Source organism: Bos grunniens, chromosome 24 (genome assembly GCF_055505025.1).
Source record: "Bos grunniens cultivar Pamir isolate PY7600 chromosome 24, Bosgru_T2T1.0, whole genome shotgun sequence".
Lineage (NCBI taxonomy): Eukaryota > Metazoa > Chordata > Mammalia > Artiodactyla > Bovidae > Bos > Bos grunniens.
The window spans coordinates 62,832,540-62,855,098 of NC_141188.1; the positions used below are offsets into that span (position 1 = coordinate 62,832,540).

At 44.4% G+C, this 22,559-nt stretch overlaps 1 protein-coding gene across 3 annotated transcripts in view; it reads left to right on the top strand.

The window, feature by feature from the left end:
* PHLPP1 (PH domain and leucine rich repeat protein phosphatase 1) overlaps window positions 1-22,559 on the top strand; it is a 222,532-nt gene that overhangs the window by 153,368 nt on the left and 46,605 nt on the right. For 2 of the 3 annotated variants that reach the window (XM_086373715.1, XM_086373716.1), the window contains exons 5-8: window positions 5,788-5,934; window positions 7,072-7,302; window positions 16,647-16,849; window positions 18,703-18,763. In XM_086373715.1, coding sequence (XP_086229841.1) covers window positions 5,788-5,934; window positions 7,072-7,302; window positions 16,647-16,849; window positions 18,703-18,763 — 642 coding nt within the window. Of the gene's footprint in view, window positions 1-5,787; window positions 5,935-7,071; window positions 7,303-16,646; window positions 16,850-18,702; window positions 18,764-22,374; window positions 22,471-22,559 lie in introns of all 3 variants that reach the window. The other variant, XM_086373714.1, reaches the window with a different exon arrangement.

A 22,559-nucleotide genomic window follows, 5' to 3' on the forward strand; every position in this document is an offset into this window, starting at 1 on the left:
ATTCTGAGCTCTGTTACAGAACAAACGAACGTGAGTTATATCTCTTTTCTTAAAATGTTTTGTTTGCTCTGTAAATGTAAAGTCAGACTTCTCAGGTTGTTGAGTGGTTTGGGAGTGCAGGCTGTGCCTGAATCTGTGTGCAGGTAAGTGTGCATAGAGTTCACAGTGTTCATCGTCCTCCAGGGCCGACAGTGACGCCCTCTGTAGGGCAAGCGAGGGTGGAAAGAGTGCTTTCCACTCACTACTCTGAGGCCATTCTTCGGCCTGTGACTTAGAATGATTAGTAATCGATATCTGTTTGCCTCTAACTCTCTAATAAGATGTAATGAGAAAGCAGGAGAGAGGAGAAGTCCTGATGTATCTGTGTTGAGTAGCTTGCTTTAACCTTGGCACACTGTGTGTGGGCCTGTGTGTGTATACCCAGGCAAGAATACTGGAGTGGGTTGCCATTCCCTTCTCCAAGGGATCTTTCCAACCCGGGGTCAAACCCTGGTCTCCCACATTGCAGACATATTCTTTACTGAGCCACCAGGGAAGCCCATACATATAACAGATTAAAAACACACACACACAGCTTCTTTTCCTTTTAATTTCTAAAGTATCAAAAGGAATCTTTTTATTATCAACTGATAACTGTAATTATCACAATCATCTTTAAAATAATTTTATGCATCTTCCATCGTCTGATGCATGGATTTGCCTCTGCTTTCCTATATTGAACATGAATGAAGTTCCTGTAACTTCTTTTCAAGGATTTAATTTTATGGTTTGAGAACTGTTAATGTTAGTTTTAAAAATAAAATTATTTAAGCTGTTTCACCAGATGTGTGTTTTTCCAAAGTCAGCCAAATTTTATTTTAGAATCTGGATCTGTGCACATTTGATTACTTACCTGTCTCACCTGTTAGCGTGACAGAACTAAAAATCTTTTATTTTGTCGGAGACAGAGATTTCTAGTCTTTTCTTCCGTAATGGTGTGGGGTCAGCTTGCTCCCTCCTCTGCATTCTTTTTCAAAGGGAGGAAAGATCACGGGCCTCTCCTGATCGCCCATCTCCCTCTTAGCTGATCGTCGCCCTGAGGCGTCTGTGTCACTCCTTTGAGACCAGAGGGAGGGGGTCCTAGGTGATCCTTCTTACTTTCCTGGGGAGGGGTTTTTGAATCAGCAGATGCGCATAACCTGGCAGCTTTCCTTAGACATAAAGAAAAGGTGGACCTCTAAGAAGACGAAGGGTTAGAGTTTCCAAAACAGTTGGGTTTTACTGTGTTCTGATCAAGAACTTGAGTTCTCAGAAACAATCATGCTTTGTTGGCTGAACAAGCCTACTGCATGCTGTGTTCGTTTCCAGAAGCAGTTGGGGGTGCAGGGACTCCTCAGCGAGGTGGGGCCGGAGTGAGAGAGGTTTCAGTTGCTCGGACTGGGTTCAGCCCTGGAGGGTGTAGGTTCCAGGGCAGGCATGCAGACGGAGGCCTTAGACCACTTAGCTAAGTGTGTGAATTCTAATAAACTAAAACCTGTTACTGAAACAGATTATCTCCTCCTGCCTTCACACACAAACTTTTATGACCACCTTTGGATTCAAGTTTAGAATCCCCAGACCCCATGGGATTCTGTGGCAGGAAGGGGGACCCCTTCCAGGGCCTGACACTCTCATCTGACACTTGGAGATGAATTGTGCGAGGAGACACACGGGCTGACAAAACGAGACTTTATTGGAGAGGGGCGCCAGGGTGGAGAGCAGAGGGGTCAGTGAGCCCAGCAGAGCTGCTCTGCCGCGTGGCTCGAGGTCTCGGGTTTCCTCGTGATGGGATTCGCTTCCAGGTTGTCCCTGGCCAGTCATTCTGACCCAGTCCGCCCTGGGCCACGCAGTGCTTGGCCAAGGTGGATGCCAGAGAGGAGGACTCTGGGAGGTGGGAGGACGTGGCGTCTCCTTTGACCTTCCCCGAGCTCTTCCTGTTGGTGGTGGCTCATTAGTTCCATGTTCATTACCAGGACCTCTTGATGTAAAAGAACTCAGGCAGCTGGTGCTTGTGGTGCCAGCCGAGGGGCAGTCTAGTCCATGCTCCCCTAACGGTTCTGCGTTGGACAGGGAGCCGTCTAGTCAGTATGTTCCCCTAGCGGTTCTGCATTGGACTGGGGGCAGTCTAGTCCGTGCTCTCCTAGCGGTTCTGTGTTGGCTCTGGTGGCCCGGGGAGCCCGGCTCAGTGGCCTGAGTCTTCTCCTCTCCCGCCTCCAGCTCCATCCCGCATCCTGCAGGGACCAGGACCCCACATCCCGTGGGCCCAGGCTCTGTCTGCTGCTCGGGCTGTGGGCACAGTGTCCTGGGCGGGTGGGCCTACAGAGGAGCCCCGCATGAGCACTGAACAAAGTTTGCTCCTTGGAAGAAAAGCTATGACAAACCTAGACAAGCTTATTAGAAAGCAGAGACATCACTTTACTGACAAAGGTCCGTACAGTCAAAGCTGTGGTTTTTCCAGTAGTCATGTACAGATATGAGCTTTGGACCATAAAGAAGGCTGAGCCCAAAGAGTTGATGCTTTCAAACTGTGGTGTTGGAGAAGACTCTTGAGAGTCCCTGGGATAGCAAGGATATCAAACCAGTCAACCCTGAATATTCATTGAAAGGACTGATGCTGATACTGAAGCTCCAGTACTTTGACCACCTGATGCAAAGAGCTGACTCATTGGAAAAGACCCTGATGCTGGGAAAGATTGAGGACGGGAGGTGAACGGGGCAACAGAGGATGAGGTAGTTGGATGGCATCACTGATGCAGTGTTCGTAGTTTGAGCTCACCCTGGGCACTGGTGAAGGACAGGGAAGCCTGGCGTGCTGCAGTTCATGGGGTCGCAGAGTCAGGCACAACTTACCAAATGAACAACCACAAAATCAAAATGATCAGTTCTGAAAAATTGATAGAACTTACATGTACTAAGTCTTTGAAATCCAGTGTGTGTTTTATGATTAGAGAAACACGTCAGTTTTGACTGGTCCTGTTGCAGGTGCCCAGGAACCACCTGGATCTACCGGTATTGTGCCAGACAGCACAGCTGTGGGGGGAGGGAGCCTGGACTCCTTGTTATATAGGGACTCTTGGCCTGTAGTTATTATTATTATTTATCTTTTCTCTTCCACTTAAGTTTGTCAGCTGCCTTTTACTCATTCAGCTCACTACTGATTTCCTTTCTTCTCAGCAGTGGTGTGGTCCTAGTAAATTGTTTGTATAGATGAATGTATCTTTTCCCCCATTATTGACAAATACTTTTCCAAAAGCCAGTGATTCCATTTTCCATCGTGAGTAATTACTGGAATTGTAATCCTTCCATTCTCCACTTTCTGAAGTCTTTGTGCTATATTCTGTTGGATAATGTTCAGGATTTTTTTCCTTCATAGAGGAACTTCTTAAAAAACAGTTTAGTTTAATTTCATGCATATTTTAAAACTGTGGCCAGTTCTACCAAAGGAGGGAACAAATCTAGACAGTAGGGTACTGTTTTTGTTTGGACTGGAACAGCAGTTTTATCTATTTCAGGACAAAGTTGCCAGAATTAGAAGGGAAAAAAAGCATCTAGTTAAATTTGAATTTCAGAAAAACAAAGAATATATATTTTTTAGCATAGGTAAGTCTCATGCAACATTTGAGACATACTAAAAAATATTTGTTGTTTGTCTGAAATAGAAATTTAACTGGAGCCGTGTATTTTATCTGGCAGCTTATCTCAGGATTCTTTTACTGTCTCAAAAATTGAGGACCCTAAGCAGCTTTTATTTCTGTGGATTAAGCTGTTGATATTTACTATATTAGAAATTTAAGCTGAAAAATATTTTAATATATAGTAATTTAGAAAACAAATAGATACCATTCTTGATAACATATATATTTTTATGAAAAATAACTACCTTCTAAAACAAAAAAATAGAAGAATATCATTGTTTTATGTTGTTACAAATCTTTTAAATCCTGGCTTAGTTGAAGACGGTTGGATTCTCAAGTCTGTTTCTGATCCTAAACAAGTGTGCTGTCACAGAGATGTGTGCTATCACAGAGATGTGTGCGGTCGGGAAACCTCCCCTGGACATTTGGGAGGAAAGGAGAGTGACGAGAGGCAAATGACACCTTAGTGTTGTTTTGAACATAATTTTGAACTTGAGAACCTCCTGAGTGGGTTTTAAGGACCTCTTCCATTGCCCCCCAACTTTGCTTTGAGAACTCCTGCGCTGGAAATAATAGACCCTGTAATTCTGGCTTGTGTCACATAGATCATGGATAGTCAGAATAGAGGATGAACATTCTCTTTCAAGAAGGACTAATGAGTCAAATGGTAAAATACAAAATTTTTTAGTTATTATTTAAGTTTATCTTAAGCTTTGTTTTTTACTTCAGAGTTACTCCATCGTCCAAGAAAACCGCTGTCAACCTGTCAGATACTTACATTGTCAGGTTTCTATCTAGAATAAAATGTACATAGCTGTTTAGAGCAAAGCTTTACATTTTGTATTTAGAATTCAGTAAAGAAGTCATATGACAGTTTCTTTAAAACGTTGACTGGATTGAACTGAGTTTATTTTTAAGATACTGTGTCTGTTTTAGGCATTGTACACCTTGCCTAGACTTTAGGCATGGCCAGTTTTTAAAATAATTGACATAATGCAATAGCTAATCAGATTCGCTTCTCAATAGAAAATGTGTAGAGGTTGGCAAAGAACCAAAGTGAGAATTTAGAGATGACTTCTTGAATTGCTTTAATTGCTTGGACAACTGAGAAAATGAAAGAGCCATTAACAAAAATAGAATAGGAGGAAGTGCTGGTCTGGGATAAAGATGGTAAGTTCAGTTTTGGCTGGAGGTGCTGTTGGCAGGTCAGGGGAGAGGAGAGGGGCTGTGACAGTTTAGAGAGCATTGTCCACGGAGCAGGGAAACAGCGCCAAGGAAGGCAGGATAAAGAGAGAGGAGACTGACGAGGACCAGATCTGTGATGCCTGACTGTGCAGTAGGCAGGAGGGAAGGAGAGAAGGTCTGGAGAGAGCTGTGGACTTGCCAGGTGGCTAATGGTGAAGAAACCGCCTGCAACACAGGAGACATGGTTTTGATCCTTGGATGGGGAAGATCCCCTGGAGAAGGAAATGACAACCCACCCCAGTGTTCTTCCCTGGGGAATCCCATGGACAGAGGAGCCTGGTGGGCTACAGTCCACGGGGTCCCAAAGAGTCAGACATGACTGAGCGACTCAACAACAGCAGCAGGAAGAGGCAGTGAGGAAAGTGTGGTTAGAGTGGGGTGAGCGGAGCTCCTCCAGGAGGCTGTGTGGCCTGCAGGATCGAGCGTGGGACTGAGACGAGGATGGCGGCCGGTTCTTCAGCTGGAGCTGCAGAACTGGGTACCCCAGAGAGAGTGTGGTTTCGATAGATTAGGAGGCTTTTTATTATTTCAGGTTTGGGTTTTTGACTTGTCTGAGAAATCCTAAAGAACTTTTCCTTCTTCTCTGTTACTCACACAGGTGTTAATTAAGCCAGCCAAGGTGAAGCTGAAAGTCTCACTCCAGCAAACTCACCTCCTCAGATACTCAACCTTGTTTTAGAGTGACGCTTGTTTTAAATAGAACCCTTATCTTTTAGGTGGAGCACCAGCCTTAGAATCTGAAGATGCACTGCCAGCTCTGCTTTTGGCTCGCCCTGTGAGGGCTCTGCTCCGCTGAATTAGAGTCGGACTAGATTATCTCTGAGGCTGTGCTGAAGTCATGTGCTGTTACGCATCTGTGACATTGGTCTTTGTTTTGTTTTTGTGATAGGTTCACCAAGTTGAAGAGTCTTAACCTTTCCAACAACCATTTAGGGGACTTCCCACTAGCGGTCTGCAATATTCCAACCCTGGCTGAGCTCAACATGTCGTGCAATGCCCTCCGAGCCGTCCCGGCCGCCGTGGGAGCGATGCACAAGTAGGTCCTCCAGCCTCCCTGCAGGCCCCCCGAGGCCCCGCCCAGGACGCTGCACTGGGGCCATCACACAGGAGGCTAGTCAGCCTGCTGTGCTGGTCGTAGACAGCTCTGCCCCAAATCGAGAGATCATGCTCTTGTGTAGAGTTCATTTTGTAGCTTCTTTGAGAATCTTGTAAAAAATTAAAATATCCTCGTTTAGAACCTGTGATCCCTACAGATGAATGTGTCTAAATATAGGAGGAGAGGTTATTTTCTCATTTCCTGAGTTAACGTTGAATTCTAAGACTTAGAAGTTAGTTTTTTGGTTTCTGGTTTTTTTTACATATTTGCTTCCAGTTTTATTAAGTGAAACTACTTAAAATCTTACACATGCTCATTAGGAAACTGAAAGTGTTAGTTGCTCAGTCATGTCCACCTCTTTGCAACCCATGGACTGCAGCCACCAGGCTCCTCTGTCCACGGGATTCTCCAGGCAAGAATACTGGAGTGGTTGCCATTTCCTCCTCCAGGGGACCTTCCCAACCCAGGGATCTAACTTGGGTCTCCCGCATTGCAGGCAGGTTCTTTACCAGGAATATAAATACTATGAAATACTATAGCAAATACAACAATAAATGTTTTAGAAGCTCCCTAATCCTACTATCTAAAAATCTTTATTACCAATATTAGGAAAATACTATGGGATACATTTTCCTTTCCATTTATACAGAGAGAAGGATGGATGTACAGGTGAAAAGTGATATCTCAGTATTTGCATTTCTTTTAGGAGAAAAGTACAGAATCTTCTCATATGTTTAAAAGTCAGACTTAGAAGTTAATTGTTTTAAATAACAATGAAAGATGAGTATTTAGGCTGATTCACATTGCAGTCAGCTTGTGGTATTCCCATTTATGCCTATCCAGGTTCAGAGAATTGGTCATAATTTTAGTTTTCAATAAAAGATTAAGATGCTTGTCTCTGATCTTTTCTCTCTGGTGTATTATCACCTCAGGCCCTGCCCTTAGCATTTTGCAAAGGACAGTGCAATATATTTCCTTTTTCTGGTAAGAGGATCTATACTTACACAACTCGAATGTTAATAATAAAGATGTAAAGTATATACATTCTCTTTATAACTCTTACATTTTCTTTGCTAGCTTACAGACATTTTTGTTGGATGGAAACTTTCTCCAGACCCTTCCTGCTGAGTTGGAGAACATGCATCAGCTTAGTTATCTTGGTCTTTCTTTCAATGAATTCACTGACCTTCCAGAGGTGCTGCAGAAGCTGACAGCTGTGGAGAAGCTCTGTATGTCTGGGAACTGCGTGGGGACGCTTCGGCTACAGGCGTTAAGAAAAATGCCTCACATTAAGCATGTGGATCTAAGGTAACCACTTTAAAGAACTCTGTCCCGTGTGAGCGGTTGGCTTGTGTCTGGGATGTCGGTTGTAGCCCTTCTGGTGGCACGTTTGAGCGGTTGGCTTGTGTCTGGGACGTTGGTCGTAGCCCTTATGGTGGCATTCTTCTGTCTAGACAAGCAAGCCGGTTAGTTGCAATTAGGACCCACTTTTCTGTTTTCTGCCAGAGGGAACCCTGAAACTTCTTATAGTTTTTTTTCCCCCTCATCAATGAGTGACCATCTATCTCAAAGGTCTTAGTTGATTTTGCAGGTTTGAGCCCAGTTTTAATTAGTAGCGCCATCAAGTCAGAGAAAGCTATTTATGGTGAATGAAAATCATGTTCCTGAGAGCCAGGTGGATTTTGCTCTCCCTTATCCCTCCCTTTCTGTGGCTTGAGGCACTTGATATCATTGAGCTCCTCTCCTTTCTTTTTTTTTTCCCCTTCCTTGGCTTCCTTAATATAATATATTCATTAAATTTGTTATTAAATTTGTTTAATTTCCTCTCTCTCCATCCAGATGGCTCTTGCCTTAGTTTACTGTTCTTTATAAAAATGTAACCCTCATCATCTTTTGTTAGGCCTGAGTTTGGCTAGAACCTCCCCTCTCACCCCTTTGCAAGAGCAGGGGACCTGCATTTTTTTTTTTGGGGGAACCTGCATTTTGAATTCTGATCACACTAAACTCCAACTGAAAACACCCACACATCCTCGCTTACATCATAGATGTATTTTTGTATGTACTTTACATGTGGATGGGCTTTAAGTTCCTGCAAAGCAGCATATTGGGTTTAAGGCTTAATATTAACTTGCCCAATTTGATATTTTTCAATGAAAGTAACTTCCCCATTGGAGCTAAAGCTCCAATAACTTTGGCCACCTGATGTGAAGAGCTGATTCATTGGAAAAAGACCCTGATGCTGGGAAAGATTGAGGGCAAGAGGAGAAGGGGGTGACAGAGGATGAGATGGTCAGATGCCTCATTGACTCAATGGACAGGAATTTGAGCAAACTCTGGGAGATGGTGATAGACAGGGAGGCCCGGCACGCTGCAGTCCATGGGGTCGCAGAGAGTTGGACACAATTTAGTGACTGAACAACAGACTTCCCCATTAGCCAGGGAGTGGTGAGCACGTTAAATCTTAGGTGAGATATTTAATATTTCTGTGCAGCTGTATTCTCATCTCTAGATTACAGTTAATAACAACGTAATTCATAGAGTTTGGGAAGGAAGAGAGTAAATGCCTCTCCCTCAGCAAACGTTCCATGTTGTTCTCATTACCTGGTGAGAACTCTTCTGCTCATGAACCCTTCTCTGCTGTCATTCTTGGCATCTTTTCCCCTCTTTGGACTTTCTTTCCTTATTTTTCTGCCTACTTTCCACCAGACCTTCCCTCAAGCCTGTCAGAGTTCATCAGTACAAAGTAGCAGCATTGCCTTTTGCTCCACTTTCATCTCCATTCTTCCAGTGTGGCCCAGGGAACCCATTCATTCCAGTCCCACAGAGAAGTGGTTTGCTTTATCTTTCCTCAGACTGAAAGAGTAAAGGCTGTCACACCTGGGGATGTGTTAGCAATTTGCAGACATACAATTCTTAGTTCAGGGAGACCAAATGGTAACAATTTATCTGACTTTGAGAACTTTTTGAAGGGTGACAGGATAGGGAGCTGAACACATTGTATTCTTAACTTTCTTTCTGAATTTGTTAACCTTATTTGCCTCTGAGTGGTGGCTCAGTGGCAAAAGAATCTGCCTTCAGTGCAGGAGAGGCAGGAGATGTGGGTTCGATCCCTGGGTTGAAAAGATCCCCTGGAGGAAGAAATGGCAACCCACTCCAGTATTCTTCCCTGGGAAATTCCATGGACAGGGGAGCGTGGCGGGCTGCAGTCCACGGGGTCACCAAGAGTCAGACACGACTGCAGTGACTGAGCACCCACGGCACACACACAGTTGGGTTTAGAAAACCTTCGTATTCAAGAATTTGAGCTCTTTTTAAATCAGAAGCCACCCAGAGATGTAACAATGGTCATATTGCTCTCTGGTAACAAGCATGAGAGAGGATTTGTAAGTTACCTCATGTTAGAGAAGACATCATTTTCCTTGATATGAATTAGCTTCCAAACCAGATCAATCTGTTTGGAAGCAGCTGTTCTTATTAAGAGTTTTGTAAATTCTTCAGATTTCTAGTTCAAATTGGGTCTTTTTAAAAATATGAGATCAGTTACAGGATATTTAGAAATCAGAATAGACTTTCATACACTGTAAATGTTGAATGATCGTGAGTAACTGCTTCCCTCCAGACTGCTGAGCTGAGAAGATAGAAGTCTGGTCAGATTTGCTTGTGATTCTACCTTAATATTTTATGTTGAAGCCAGTGGGGTGACTTAAGAGGGATCTCACTCAGTCCCTGTGAGCCGAGGGCTGATTCTAGTGATTGCATTTCTGATCCTTCAGGTGGAAACAGTACATCAAGTTAAAAGTAATCAGTTTTCTTTTAATCTTACTCTTTTTCTCACATTGACGTATTTAAGACTGATACTGTTTTTTCTATGGTGTAGTGAATATTCTCGACTCTTCTCCAAACTCTGGATGTTATGTTTCTCTCCTTGATCACTCCTCTCTCTGTTCTCTGCCTTGAGGGTTGGTCGCCTGTGCTCACCGGACCCCATCGTTACCTACCGTCTCCATGGTAAACACTCTTCATCTTGCTCGAACCCTTCTTTCTCGTCTTAGGATCAATTCCACTTCAGCTGCCAGCAGGATAATTTTGCCTTGCTTTCATCTTTTGACACACTTAACCAAATTACATGTGAAACAGAGTTTAATTTTTTTTAATGTATTTTTAAATTGGAGTATAATTGCTTTACGATGTTGTGTTAGTTTCTGCTGCGAATCAGCTGTATGTATGCGTGTGTTCCCTCCCTCTTCAGCCTCCTTCCCACCGCCCCCTGCCCCACCCTACCCCCAGGCCATCACAGAGCACTGCGCAGAGCTCCCTGGGCTATCAGCAGTCTCCCAGCTGTGCACGGCGGTTACTAGCTGCTTGCAGCAGTCTCCCAGCTGCGCACGGCTGTCTCCCAGCTGCGTGCGGCGGTTACTAGCTGCGTACAGCAGTCTCCCAGCTACGCGCGGCGGTTACTAGTTGCGTACAGCAGTCTCCCAGCTGCGTACAGCAGTCTCCCAGCTACGCGCGGCGGTTACTAGCTGCGCGCAGCAGTCTCCCAGCTGCGTGCGGCGGTTACTAGCTGCGCATTTTACACGTGGCAGTGCTCATGTCAGTGCTGCTCTTAGTTTATCCCACCTTCTACTTCCCGTCTCTGTGTCCGCAAGTCTGTTTATACATCTGTGTCTCTGTTCCTGCCCTGCAAATAGATTCATTAGTACCATTTTTCTAGATTCCATATATATAAGTTAATATACAATGTTTGTTTTTCTGACTTCACTCTGTATGACAAAGTCTAGGTTCATCCACATCACTATAAATGACTACTTTCTTTATTCAGCAAGTTCTTTCCCATGGATCCCTATTTTTGCCGATAGCACCACTTCATTGGTTCAGTTCAGTCACTCAGTCGTGTCCGACTCTGTGCAACTCCATGGACTGCAGCACACCAGGCTTCCCTGTCCATCACCAACTCCTGGAGCTTACTCAAACTCATGTGTATCGAGTCGGTGATGCCATCCAACCATCTCATCCTCTGTTGTCCCCTTCTCCTCCTGCCCTCAATCTTTCCCAGCATCAGGATCTTTTCTAATGAGTCAGCTCTTCGAATCAGGTGGCCAAAGTATTGGAGTTTCAGCTTTAGTATCAGTCCTATAGGACTGATTTCCTTTAGGATTGACTGGTCTGATCTTGTAGTCTAAGAGACGCTCAAGAAAATTCTCCAACACCACAGTTCAAAATTATCAATTCTTTGGCGCTCAGCTTTCTTTATCCAGCGCTCACATCCATACATGACTACTGGAAAAGCCATAGCTTTGACTAGACAAACGTTTGTCAGCAAAGTAATATCTGCTTTTTAATATGCTGTCTAGTTTTGTCATAGTTTTTCTTCCAAGGAGCAAACATCTTTTAATTTCATGGCCATGGTCACCACCTACAGTGATTTTAGAGCCCAAGAAAGTAAAGTCTCTCACTGTTTCCATTGTTTCCCCATCTGTATCCCTTGAAATAGTGGGACTGGATGCCATGATCTTCATTTTTTCAATGTTGAGTTTTAAGCCAGCTTCTTCACCCTCCTCTTTCACTTTCACTGCTTTGTCCACAAAGGTCCGTCTGGTCAAGGCTATGGTTTTTCCAATAGTCATGTATGGATGTGAGAATTGGACTATAAACAAAGCTGAGCACCGAAGAACTGATGCTTTTGAACTGTGGTGTTGGAGAAGATGGAGAAGGCAATGGCACCCCACTCCAGTACTCTTGCCTGGAAAATCCCATGGACGGAGGAGCATGGAAGGCTGCAGTCCATGGGGTCGCTGAGGGTCAGACACGGCTGAGCGACTTCACTTTCATTTTTCACTTTCGTGCATTGGAGAAGGAAATGGCAACCTACTCCAGTGTTCTTGCCTGGAGAATCCCGGGGATGGGGGAGCCTGGTGAACTGCCATCTGTGGGGTCACACAGAGTTGGACACGACTGAAGTGACTTAGCAGCAGGTGGAGAAGACTCTTGAGAGTCCCTTGAACTGCAAGGAGATCCAACCAGTCCATCCTAAAGGAGATCAGTCCTGGGTGTTCACTGGAAGGACTGATGTTGAAGCAGAAACTCCAATACTTTGGCCACCTGATGTGAAGAGCTGACTCATTTGAAAAGACCCTGATATTGGGAAAGGTTGAAGGCAGGAGGAGAAGGGGACAACAGAGGATGAGACAGTTGGATGGCATCACCGACTCAATGGACATGAGTTTGGGTAAATTCTGGGAGTTGGTGATGGACAGGGAGGCCTAGTGTGCTGCAGTCCACGGGGTCGCAAAGAGTTGGACACAACTGAGCAACTGAACTGAACTTTCACTTTCATCAAGAGACTCTTTAATTCTTCTTCACTTTCTGCCATAAGGGTGGTGTCGTCTACATATCTGAAGTTACTGATATTTCTCCCAGCAATCTTGATTCCAGCTTTCACTTCATCCAGCCTGGCATTTCACATGATGTACTTTGCATATAAGTTAAATAAGCAAGGTGACAATATACAGCCTTGAGGTACTCCCTTCCCAATTTGGAACCAGTCTGTTGTTCTATGTCCAGTTCTAACTGTTGCTTCCTGACCTGCATACAGATTTCTCGAGAGGCAGGTAAGGTGGTCTGGTATTCCCATCTCTTTCAGAATTTTCCAGTTTGTTGTGATCCACAGAGTCAAAGTCTTTAGCATAGTCAATGAAGCAGAAGTAGATGTTTTTCTGGAACTCTCTTGCTTTTTCTATAATCCAGCAGATGTTTTCAATTTGATCTTTGGTTCCTCTGCCTTTTCTAAATCCAGCTTGAACATCTGGGAATTCTCCACTCATTGTTGAAGCCTGGCTTGGAGAATTTCAAGACACTATTTTGCTAGTGTCTGAGATGAGTGCAGTTGTGCGGTAGTGGGAGCATTCTTTGGCATTGCCTTTCTTTGGGATTGGAATGAAAAGTGACCTTTTCCAGTCCTGTGGCCCCTGCTGAGTTTTCCAGCTCCACTGGTTATCCAGACACAAGATTTGTGACTGTGTTTTCTAGTGTGCCTCCCAGATGCTGTCAGTTCGTCTTGGGCACCAGTCTCACTCTCTGGCCCTTACTTTTTCTTCTCACTGCTGCTCTTGCCTCCTCTCTGCGCTGTCTGCTACCATTGTACAGCCTCTCATAGGCTCACTCAGAACCTTAGTTCTCTAACTCAAGATACTTAGGCTCTCATTTCTGGTTTCAGGCCCCTAGCCTGTGCATCCCTTGAGGATGGGGCTCTAAGTCTGGTTCTGTCCAGAGTGCAGTCCTCCAGCATGTGCTAGCAAACCAACTGTTTGCAACTTGTTTTAAACAAAGAGATACATATAGTAATTGATACTTAATATCTTGGAAACATTCACCATTGCCACAATATTCACGTAGACCCACGTAAGCAGACGCACCTCGTAAAGGGAGCAGATTAGGTTGGGTGTTGGCGAACTCAACGTGGCGAGCCGCATGTGTGGTGCGCTGTGTCCTAGTGTGTGCCTGTCCTTTTGTGAGCGATCAGAGGTTTGGAAAATAGGTCCTTCCTCCTAGGTAACTAGAGGAGCACTACTCTCATTTATACAGCCTTAGTCTCTGTAGTGAAAAGGGGTTAGTCGCTCAGCTGTGTCCAAGTCTTTGCCACCCCATGGACTGTAGCCCACCAGGCTCCTCTGTCCATGGGATTCTCCAGGCAGGAAGACTGGAGGAGGTTGCCATGCCCTTCTGCAGGACATTTTCCAGACGCAGGGGTCGGACCTGGGCCTCCTGCACAGCAGGCAGACTCTTTGCCGTCTGAGCTGCCAGGGAAGCGTGTGTCCGTGAACCCGCAGTGTTGGCGCACAGCAGGCCCAGTGCTTGATAAATGGTGAGGACCTGCCCAGCTCGTGTCCGTGTTCTCACTCCTCTCACTCGGTGTGCGCTCCTGAGGGGCCCCTGCGCACACACGTGAACCTCAGCCCGAGAGTCTGAAGGCCATTCAGCTCCTCCTCATGGACTCCTTGCTTCTCCCATTTATGTCCAATGAACTCTGACTGCTCTTGGGGTTCAGATGAGATCCTTCCTCTCCCATAGCATCTTTTTTTGACCATTCTGTATGTTTTATACATCATTTATGACATTGGTCAGTCTTCCCTGGTAGCTCCATCAGTAAAGAATCTGCCTGCCAATGCAGGAGACACAGGAGACACGGGTTTGATCCCTGGGTGGGGAAGGTCCCCTGGAGAAAGAAATGACAACCCACTGCAGTATTTCTGCCTGGGAAATCCCATGGACAGAAGAGCCTGGTGGGCTACAGTCCATGGGGTCACGAAAGAGTTGGACATGACTTATCGACTAAACCACCACCATGACACTGATCACAGACTTGGATCCTCTTGGCTTCATATTTTAAAGCATGTGTGGTTTGAATTACCAAATCTGTCGGCATGCCCCTTATCTTATTCGTCTCTTACTGACACACAGCCTGGGGTCGTGGTTGTCCCGTCTCCGTGGCCCCTCTCATGTGCATAATACTGGCACATGCGTCCCCCTCATTGCTCAGCGCTGTGTGGGACAAGGAAGGTGTCAGCCCCAGTGTCCAGGTTAGAATGAGACTTCCTGGAGGCTTAGGTGATGGCTCAAGGTCATATGTGTAAAGTGTTCATCAGCAGACTGGAACTAGAACATTTTCTCACTGCGGACCTACACACAATAAATGCTCAATGAGTATTGATGAAATAAATAAGATGCCTCTGTTAACTGAGGAGATTATTAGAAAGGAGTTTTCACAACATTTTGCTTCTTTGAAAGCTCATCTGAAGTAGTCATATTATTATGTGAGCCTGAAACCTTTTGATATTTGCATCCTGATAAGACTTGACAATTTAAAGTGAATAGTGGCAATGACCTCCCTGTCATTGTAAATTTTATTTTGTCTCATTAAGTCAGCCGTGTATTTGTGTTGGTGTTAATACAGTGCAGGGTTGGGGGTGGGCTGAGATTAGTGCATCATGAAGGTGATTTAAAGCATAGACTCGGGAGAACACAGGACAGTTTTCAGTTCCTGTCGTCTCTTGTATCCAAAAGGAGATTTGGGTTTAGATGAAAGAACTGACTTATTGGAAAAGACCCTGATGCTGGGAAAGATTGAAGGCAGATGGAGAAGGGGACGACAGAGGATGAGATGGTTGGATGGCATCACTGACTCGATGGACATGAGTTTGAGTGAGCTCTGGGAGTTGGTGATGGACAGGGAGGCCTGTGTGTTGCAGTCCATGGGGTCACAAAGAGTTGGACACGACTGAGTGACTACACTAAAGTGGTTCTGTGTACATATTCTAGTAATCTAGTGAGCATTTGGAGATAGGCCAATCACTGAGTTGAAGCCAGTTTTTTAATCTTACAACCTGGAACAGAAAAGAGAAGGAGCAAAAAAAATAATTTTAAATCTCGGGGACATTTGAAGAAGCCACATGCTGTCCTTGTGGCTTGACAAATCCTAGCTCTTGCTGTCTTGTCCTTCATCCTTGTGTTCCAATGGCTTTATGATACTGCTATTAGAAGTTTAGTTCAGTTCTCTCATTTTATTTTTTTTAGATTTATTTTTTAAATTTAAAAAAATTAGTTACTCTCATTTTATTTTTTCCAAGGGCTGGAAACCACTGCAGAGAATACTTGACTTTTTTCTAAGTTCCTTCTCTCATATTAGTGCTCTTGTAACCAAGTGCATGATCTCAGCACTCTGTTGGCTTTGTAAGGAGAAGTAGGAGGTTCTGCTGTTTGTTTGTACAGGAGCTGGGCGTAGCCTAGCAAACTAGGACTGTAGAGTTCATCTGTTTTTCTCCACTTTGAAGCTAGATGTGTTTTTGCATTGATTCCTAGTCCCCTTACCACTAGCTTATCTCCCTGGCGCCTTGTCCATGGCAGCGTTAGTCCGTGAGCTCACCAGTGTTTATGACCCAGGCTCTGCCAGGTTTTCCTTGCGCCCTGAACGCGTTGGGCCCCATCGCGATCCTTTGTTCTGTGAGTTCACAGTGAGTCCTACATGCCAAATATCAGTATGTCCTGCGCTTTGCTTTTTCAAGCAGTATTTTAAAGATGGAGATGGTTTTGGTAATTAATCCTTGGTCTGGAACCAGCTATGGAAATTCAGATAGGCTCACACACATGTTTCTGGTGCATAGGTGGTCCCCATTCTTTTTTTTTTTTTTTTCCCCAAGCTCACCTGTTAGCTTGTCCTTTATGGCTGCTCATCTACCTGCTCACTTATCCCCTCTCCTTCCTTCAATACCCAGTGTAGCTGCGTGTGCTTAGCAGGGTTTCCTGGGTTTTGTTTCTTGTATTCTTTCAACCAGATTCTTAGAAATAAATGTTTAAATGATTTTCCCCCCTTGAAATGAATTAAGATAAAAATCAATATGCATGCTTCTCTTCCAGTCTATTAATGGTCTAAATTGCATTTCAGAATATAGTTTCAAAGTTAAGACCTCATGGAGTTGTAGCTGGAAGTAGCCAGGGGACCTAGCTAGTGAAGGGAGAGCAGACACCGAGAGTAGAGAGGTCAGGGAGCATGGGCAGTGAGGCTCGAGGCCTTCCTGGTGCTCACATCAGGGGTGGCTTGTGTTGACAGCACTGCCTTTGACTGCAGTTTCTGTTTATGTCCTTTTCCTCTCAAGACTGAACGTAATTAGGAACCTAATAGCGGACGGAGTGGACTTTCTCCCTCACGTCACTCAGCTCGATCTGCGAGACAACAAGCTTGAGGGTCTGGATGCTGTGGTTTTCACCAACCTTGAAGTTTTACACTGTGAAAGGAATCAGCTGGTGACGTTAAACGCCTGTGGCTGCTTCCTCAAAGCTCTCTATGCCTCTTCTAACGGTACGTGACGGAGCCCACATCAGAGCTCCTTACTTGGTTCCCAGATTCATTCAGCGCACCATCTTCCTCCTGGCTTTGACTCTTCTTTCCTCGTTTAGTAAAATAGGAGCCAACTTTTGCTAAGGTGGAAATCATGAAAGAGTGCTGTTTGGTATTTAAAGCAATCAAAAGGAAGGGCTTATAGTTCCTGACTTGTTTTTCTCATATTGTGACATTTAAATAAGTTATTCCCACTGGTGATTGGCTCTTCGGCTTGAAGAGCAGATGTGGGGGTGGGGGCGGGCGATGGGAAGTGAACTGTTTATTGGGCCACTTGTGAAGATAGTGAATCTGGAGAGTGAAAGTGGAAGGTAGATCTATTATGGATGCCATACAAGGCCTCAGATTTCCTGCTCCACCAACAGAGGACCTCACCGCAAGAGAAACCTACATTATATACCACAGGGCCATCCCAAACCAAGAGCGTTATTCATTTAATAAGGTTGCCTCCTTAGACTTCGGAGATCATGGCAGTTCTAAAAAAGAAAAGGTCATATGGGCACATGTTTGGTGGAGTGAAGATTTCTATCCCTTCCCGTCAGACAGCTGCATGGAGGCGAGTATTTACTGCTGCACGCTGAACAGACGTTTACCAAGCACTTGTCTTCTGTGTCGTGTAGCGCAGGAGTACTAAAGGAGAGGAGTTCTTTCTTTCCTTTTTCTTTTTTTGGTTTTAATGAATTTACTGTCATTTCAGTGGAGAAATAAACCAAACCTCAGATAACTGCAAGTCACCAAAGGGTTATAGGATTTGGCTAGTCTGGAGACATGAAATAGGTGTTGAAGAGGAAAGAATCTGAATGTGGTTCATTTGGTAGATGAGCAGAAGGGAATTCTGCTCTCATAGGTTCCTGCTGGGAAGTGTTAAGATGTACTTATGGGATGCATGGCTTGGAGTCAGATGGTGAAACTTTGAAGCTGATACAGTAAGCTGTAGAGATCCAGTGGAAATTTTTAGTGGAAGAGGCAAGTAATGAAAATGAAGCTGTAAGACTATTAACGTGAAAGCAGAGTCCAGAGCACCCAGATGGGACAAGAGTGGGGTAATCCACCTTTCCACCAATCCAGGTCATTGCAGTGGTTTCCTGTGAGTTAGTAGGGATTTGCAGTTGGGACTACAGATGTCGATGTAGGACGTCTGCTCAGAGGTGGTACCTGAAACGATGGAAGTAAGGTAACCAGAGAAGAGACCTGGTGCCAAAAGTAGACTTCCAGAACCATCACAGTTAGCTGGGGCCAGATTAGGAAGCCAAGAGAAGCTGAGCCTCTGAAACACTTGGTAAGTGTTTAGAGAAAGCAGAAGGGCATCTCGAGACTACTGCATCTGAGAAGCAGAGCCCTTGGTGTCACTTTGCATACAGTTTTGAGGAAGGCTTCCAGATTTCAGTAGAGGGAGTCCTTTCTGATCCTCAGGAGTGCTATTCCAGTGAATAGCACAGAGTGAAAAAGGCACAAGCCAGGACGCATTTGATTATATGCAAGGAACCCTGAATGTTTAAAAAAAGCAATGATATTCATACAGTTAATCTTCCAGATAAAATGTAGGCTGTATAAAAGAGGAGTGTCACAGCGAGTAGATGGGGAGAGGTAGGAAAGCAGAGTGAGTGATTTATTTCAGTGTCTGACTAAGACCTTGTGACTGAATTAGAAGGTCTGTGTACTTCCCTGTGGTTTAGAAACAAATGGATATATTGTGCTTCCCAGCCTAAACAAACAATGGAGAATGAAGCACAGGAATGATTCTACACATGAAAAGAGTCTCTGTGTCACTTGAATGGTGATGTGTTTGGTTTTGTTTTTTTCCTGCTTCCTAGAGCTTGTCCAGCTTGACGTTTGCCCAGTTCCGAATTATCTGTCCTACATGGATGTCTCAAGGTAAGAAGCCAATTCCTGGAGCACTCTAGGGTCTGTGTGAAAATTATCTAGATAATTCTGTCTAAACCTGAGCATAAGAACTTTTTATATAAAATAGGTAACTAATGAGAACCTCCTGTATAGCACAGGGAACTCTACTCAGCGCTCTGTGGTGACCTTCATAGGAAGGAAATCCAAAACAGAGGGGATACGTGTATACAAATAGCTGATTCACCTTGCTGCACAATGGAAAGACCCTGTAAAGCCCACAGCACGTTGTGGAACAGCTACAGCTGTGTGAGTCGCCCAGGTGCCTCCGACTCCTGCAGCCCCACGGACTGTAGCCCACCAGGCTCCTCTGTCATGGGGATTCTCCAGGGATGGCCATTCCCTTCTCCTGGGGATCTTCCTGACCCAGGGATCAGGTCTTCAGCTTTGCAGGCAGCTTCTTTACTGTCTGAGCCACCAGGGAAGCCCTGCTTCTATATCTTAAAACAACTATGCTCCAATAAAAATTAATTTTGAAAAAAGAATTTTTTCTATATCTTAAAGATAAACAATGCAAATTAATATCCAGTAGTGTTGAATACTTACCCTCCGAAAATGCGTGGGGCTGTCAGTCTGTGTAAGTTGCAGCACAGGAGTCGTAGTGTCACGTGGACACCGATGTGAACACCGGGTTTGCACTTGAAAGATGAGTCAGTTGAGGGTTGTATGGCTGGAAGGCCCAGTACTTCTGTAATTGTATCAGCTGTATTTTCATGTTTTTCCCTGAAATGATGTTAAGTTCATTAAAAATATATTTTGTGCTCTGTCTCTTTTATTTTCCCCCCCTTTTTGTACATATCTACTTACTGCTGCTCCTGCTGTTTAGTGGCTAAGTCATGCCCAACTCTGTGACCCCCATGGACTGTAGCCCACCAGGCTCTTCTCTCTGCCCGTGGGATTCCCCAGGCAAGAATACTGGAGTGGGTGGCCATTTCCTTCTCCAGGGATCTTCCCGCCCCGGGGCTTGAACCCGTGTCTCCTGCTTTGGCAGGCAGGTTCTTTACCACTGCGCCCCCAGGGAAGCCCCAACTCTCCTACTTGGAGCCCTTAAACAGTGGTGACTGGCACTGCCAGAGTGGGGTTTCCGCACAGCCTGCTCACTCTTCTTAGCTCACAAGTGCACAAGCTCACCTCCTCACCTTGTATGCAAATTCACTACTGCCGTGTGTCATATCTACTTGGGTTTCCACAAATATTGTAGTAGACTTTTTCCTGAAGGCCTGAAGCATGTATTGGAGCAAATTAGACTTTCATAATCTCCACACACTAAATTGAAACTCACTTTTAACGTAATTCCAAACATAATAATCCAAACTTTGCTGAATGACCACAGTACATAGGAGTATGTGGCCTCTCAGTGTGACAGGTAACTCATTTCAGTGCATAATCTGGTATAGCTGCTGTGTAATTTGCCAGATGCAGAATTTAGTCATAAAAGCACAAACCTAGGTATTTTAATAACATCCTCAATCATACTATGTAAGAACATGTCAGAATTTAGCTGATGTGGGAATGATTGCAATTACAGCTTTGAATTTATAAAATCCTTTATGCGTGATTCTTCATACACTTCCTAGTAAATTCATGTCAGTTTTCTGTTTAATGAACTTGTGAGTCTGACGCTACTCAAGTTCTTTTTATGTTATCAGCCTTGAGCAGTGTTATCTCCAGCGCTGAAACACGAGCGCAGGACTGGGGTCTGCACGTACGGGTGCATGGAAATGTCTTGCATAGATTTACTCTAGGGAATTAGCCGTAGAGTGAACCTAGTTTTCTTTTATTTAAAAGATGTAATTGCTAATTGGTTCCCATTGAAGCCCTCAAGTGAAACTGAATCGGAAACTTGTGTTGTGCTAGTCTCTGAATTCTGTCCTTAAATGCTGTTCACCTTTTTTTTTTTTTTTTTTAATAAGAAAAATTCTCATGTTCAGAGCCTGTTCTGTAACATGCTCTGCCTAATCCACCTCCCAAACTGTAGGACTTTTTCTCTTAGAAAACCCTCTGCGTCTGACCCCTCACATAGCTCTGGGTATTTCGCCCTCCTCTCTGTGAGTATGTTTTCCAAAGGAACTGAGCTCTTACTCGTTATGGTGTTTACTAGGTTCTTAGAGTGCCTCAGGGTCAAAGTTCCTGGCTCTTTTATCACTTAGAGTAGTTTTGTTATTTAGTGTTTGCTTATGCTGAAGGGTACTTTCACTTGCCTACCTTAATGAGATGTTTTAGAGGTAGACGCGCGCGCGCGCGCGTGTGTGTGTGTGTGAGAAAGAGAGAGTGTGCGCTTAGTCACTCAGTCGTGTCCGACTCTGCAACCCCATGGACTGTGGTCTGCCAGGCTCCTCCATTCATGGAGTTCTCCAGGCGAGAACCCTGGAGTGGGCTGCCACGCCCTCCTCGACTGCTACACAATAAAGTAATTCAGTGTGTCAGTCGGTAGACCTTCAAAGCCAGAGCAATATGTACCTATACAAACACTAAACGAAAAATAATGCCTTGTTTTCTATATTTTAATTGAGAAGTTGATATAATAGCAAAAAATTTTATTCTACTAAAATCCTTGTTCCAAGCCTCATACTTTTCACAGACTTGTTCATCTGTTTTTAAAGAATGTTTACATACTGTTTTAGATTTTTTTGTGCCTAGTCATTTCACATATTTTAAAAAGAAGATAAAAAGCTAACCATCCATGACTAAGGAGACATTCAAATGCAGTAATAGATTTATCAAAAAAGTGGTCAATCATTTAACAGTTAACATTACCATTGGTTTAGTTTCTTGTTCCAGGACTCGTGGCTGCTGTCCAGTGCGTAAGTGGCTGTTTCGGCCACTGAGCCTGAGTCTCAGGGTCGGTGTGCGTTTTCATCGCCACCGTTGCTGTTTCCACATCGCTGAGCCCGAGTCTCAGGGTCGGTGTGCGTTTTCATCGCCACCGTTGCTGTTTCCACGTCGCTGAGCCCGAGTCTCAGGGTCGGTGTGCGTTTTCATCGCCACCGTTGCTGTTTCCACGTCGCTGAGCCCGAGTCTCAGGGTCGGTGTGCGTTTTCATCGCCACCGTTGCTGTTTCCACGTCGCTGAGCCCGAGTCTCAGGGTCGGCGTGCGTTTTCATCGCCACCGTTTCTTGCCTTGTCGGTGGCAGTGGTCTCAGGGTGCCTTCTGAGGCCCTGGGGAAACTTCATATTAACGGTAAAAATGCAGATTGGAAAACAAAGCTATTATGCCATTTGACTCTTTAACTGCAGGTGTGTAAATATGTGTTTATTGGTTTTCCAATGGAAGACATCTTCTCCCTAAACTTACATGGGTTTATAGACATTTTGGGACAATAACTCTGGAAACCAGACTTTTTTAGACTTTGGAGATAATACAAATGACGTTACTGTGTTCTTGCCTGCTTTTTCTTCATTTCTTATTCCTTATCACATCCTGCTTCAGGTTAAAGTGACTGCACATATCTTCTTGATTTATATTCACTGTAATTGAGTATTTCCTTTGAAGTTTTATTTGTTGTATGTAATTATTTTGACTTGTGAACCATGTTTTGAGCCACATTCCAACCAAAGAAGAAACTGTATATTCTTACATTTAGGAACTGTTTAGAAAACGTACCTGAGTGGGTCTGTGAAAGCCGAAAGCTAGAAGTTTTGGATATTGGCCATAATCAAATATGTGAACTTCCTGCACGGTGAGTATTAAGCACAGATTAAGTTAGAGAATCTCAAATAAGATGAACAATGGAAAAAATTGCTGGTTCAGTGTTTAATTTGTTGTTAT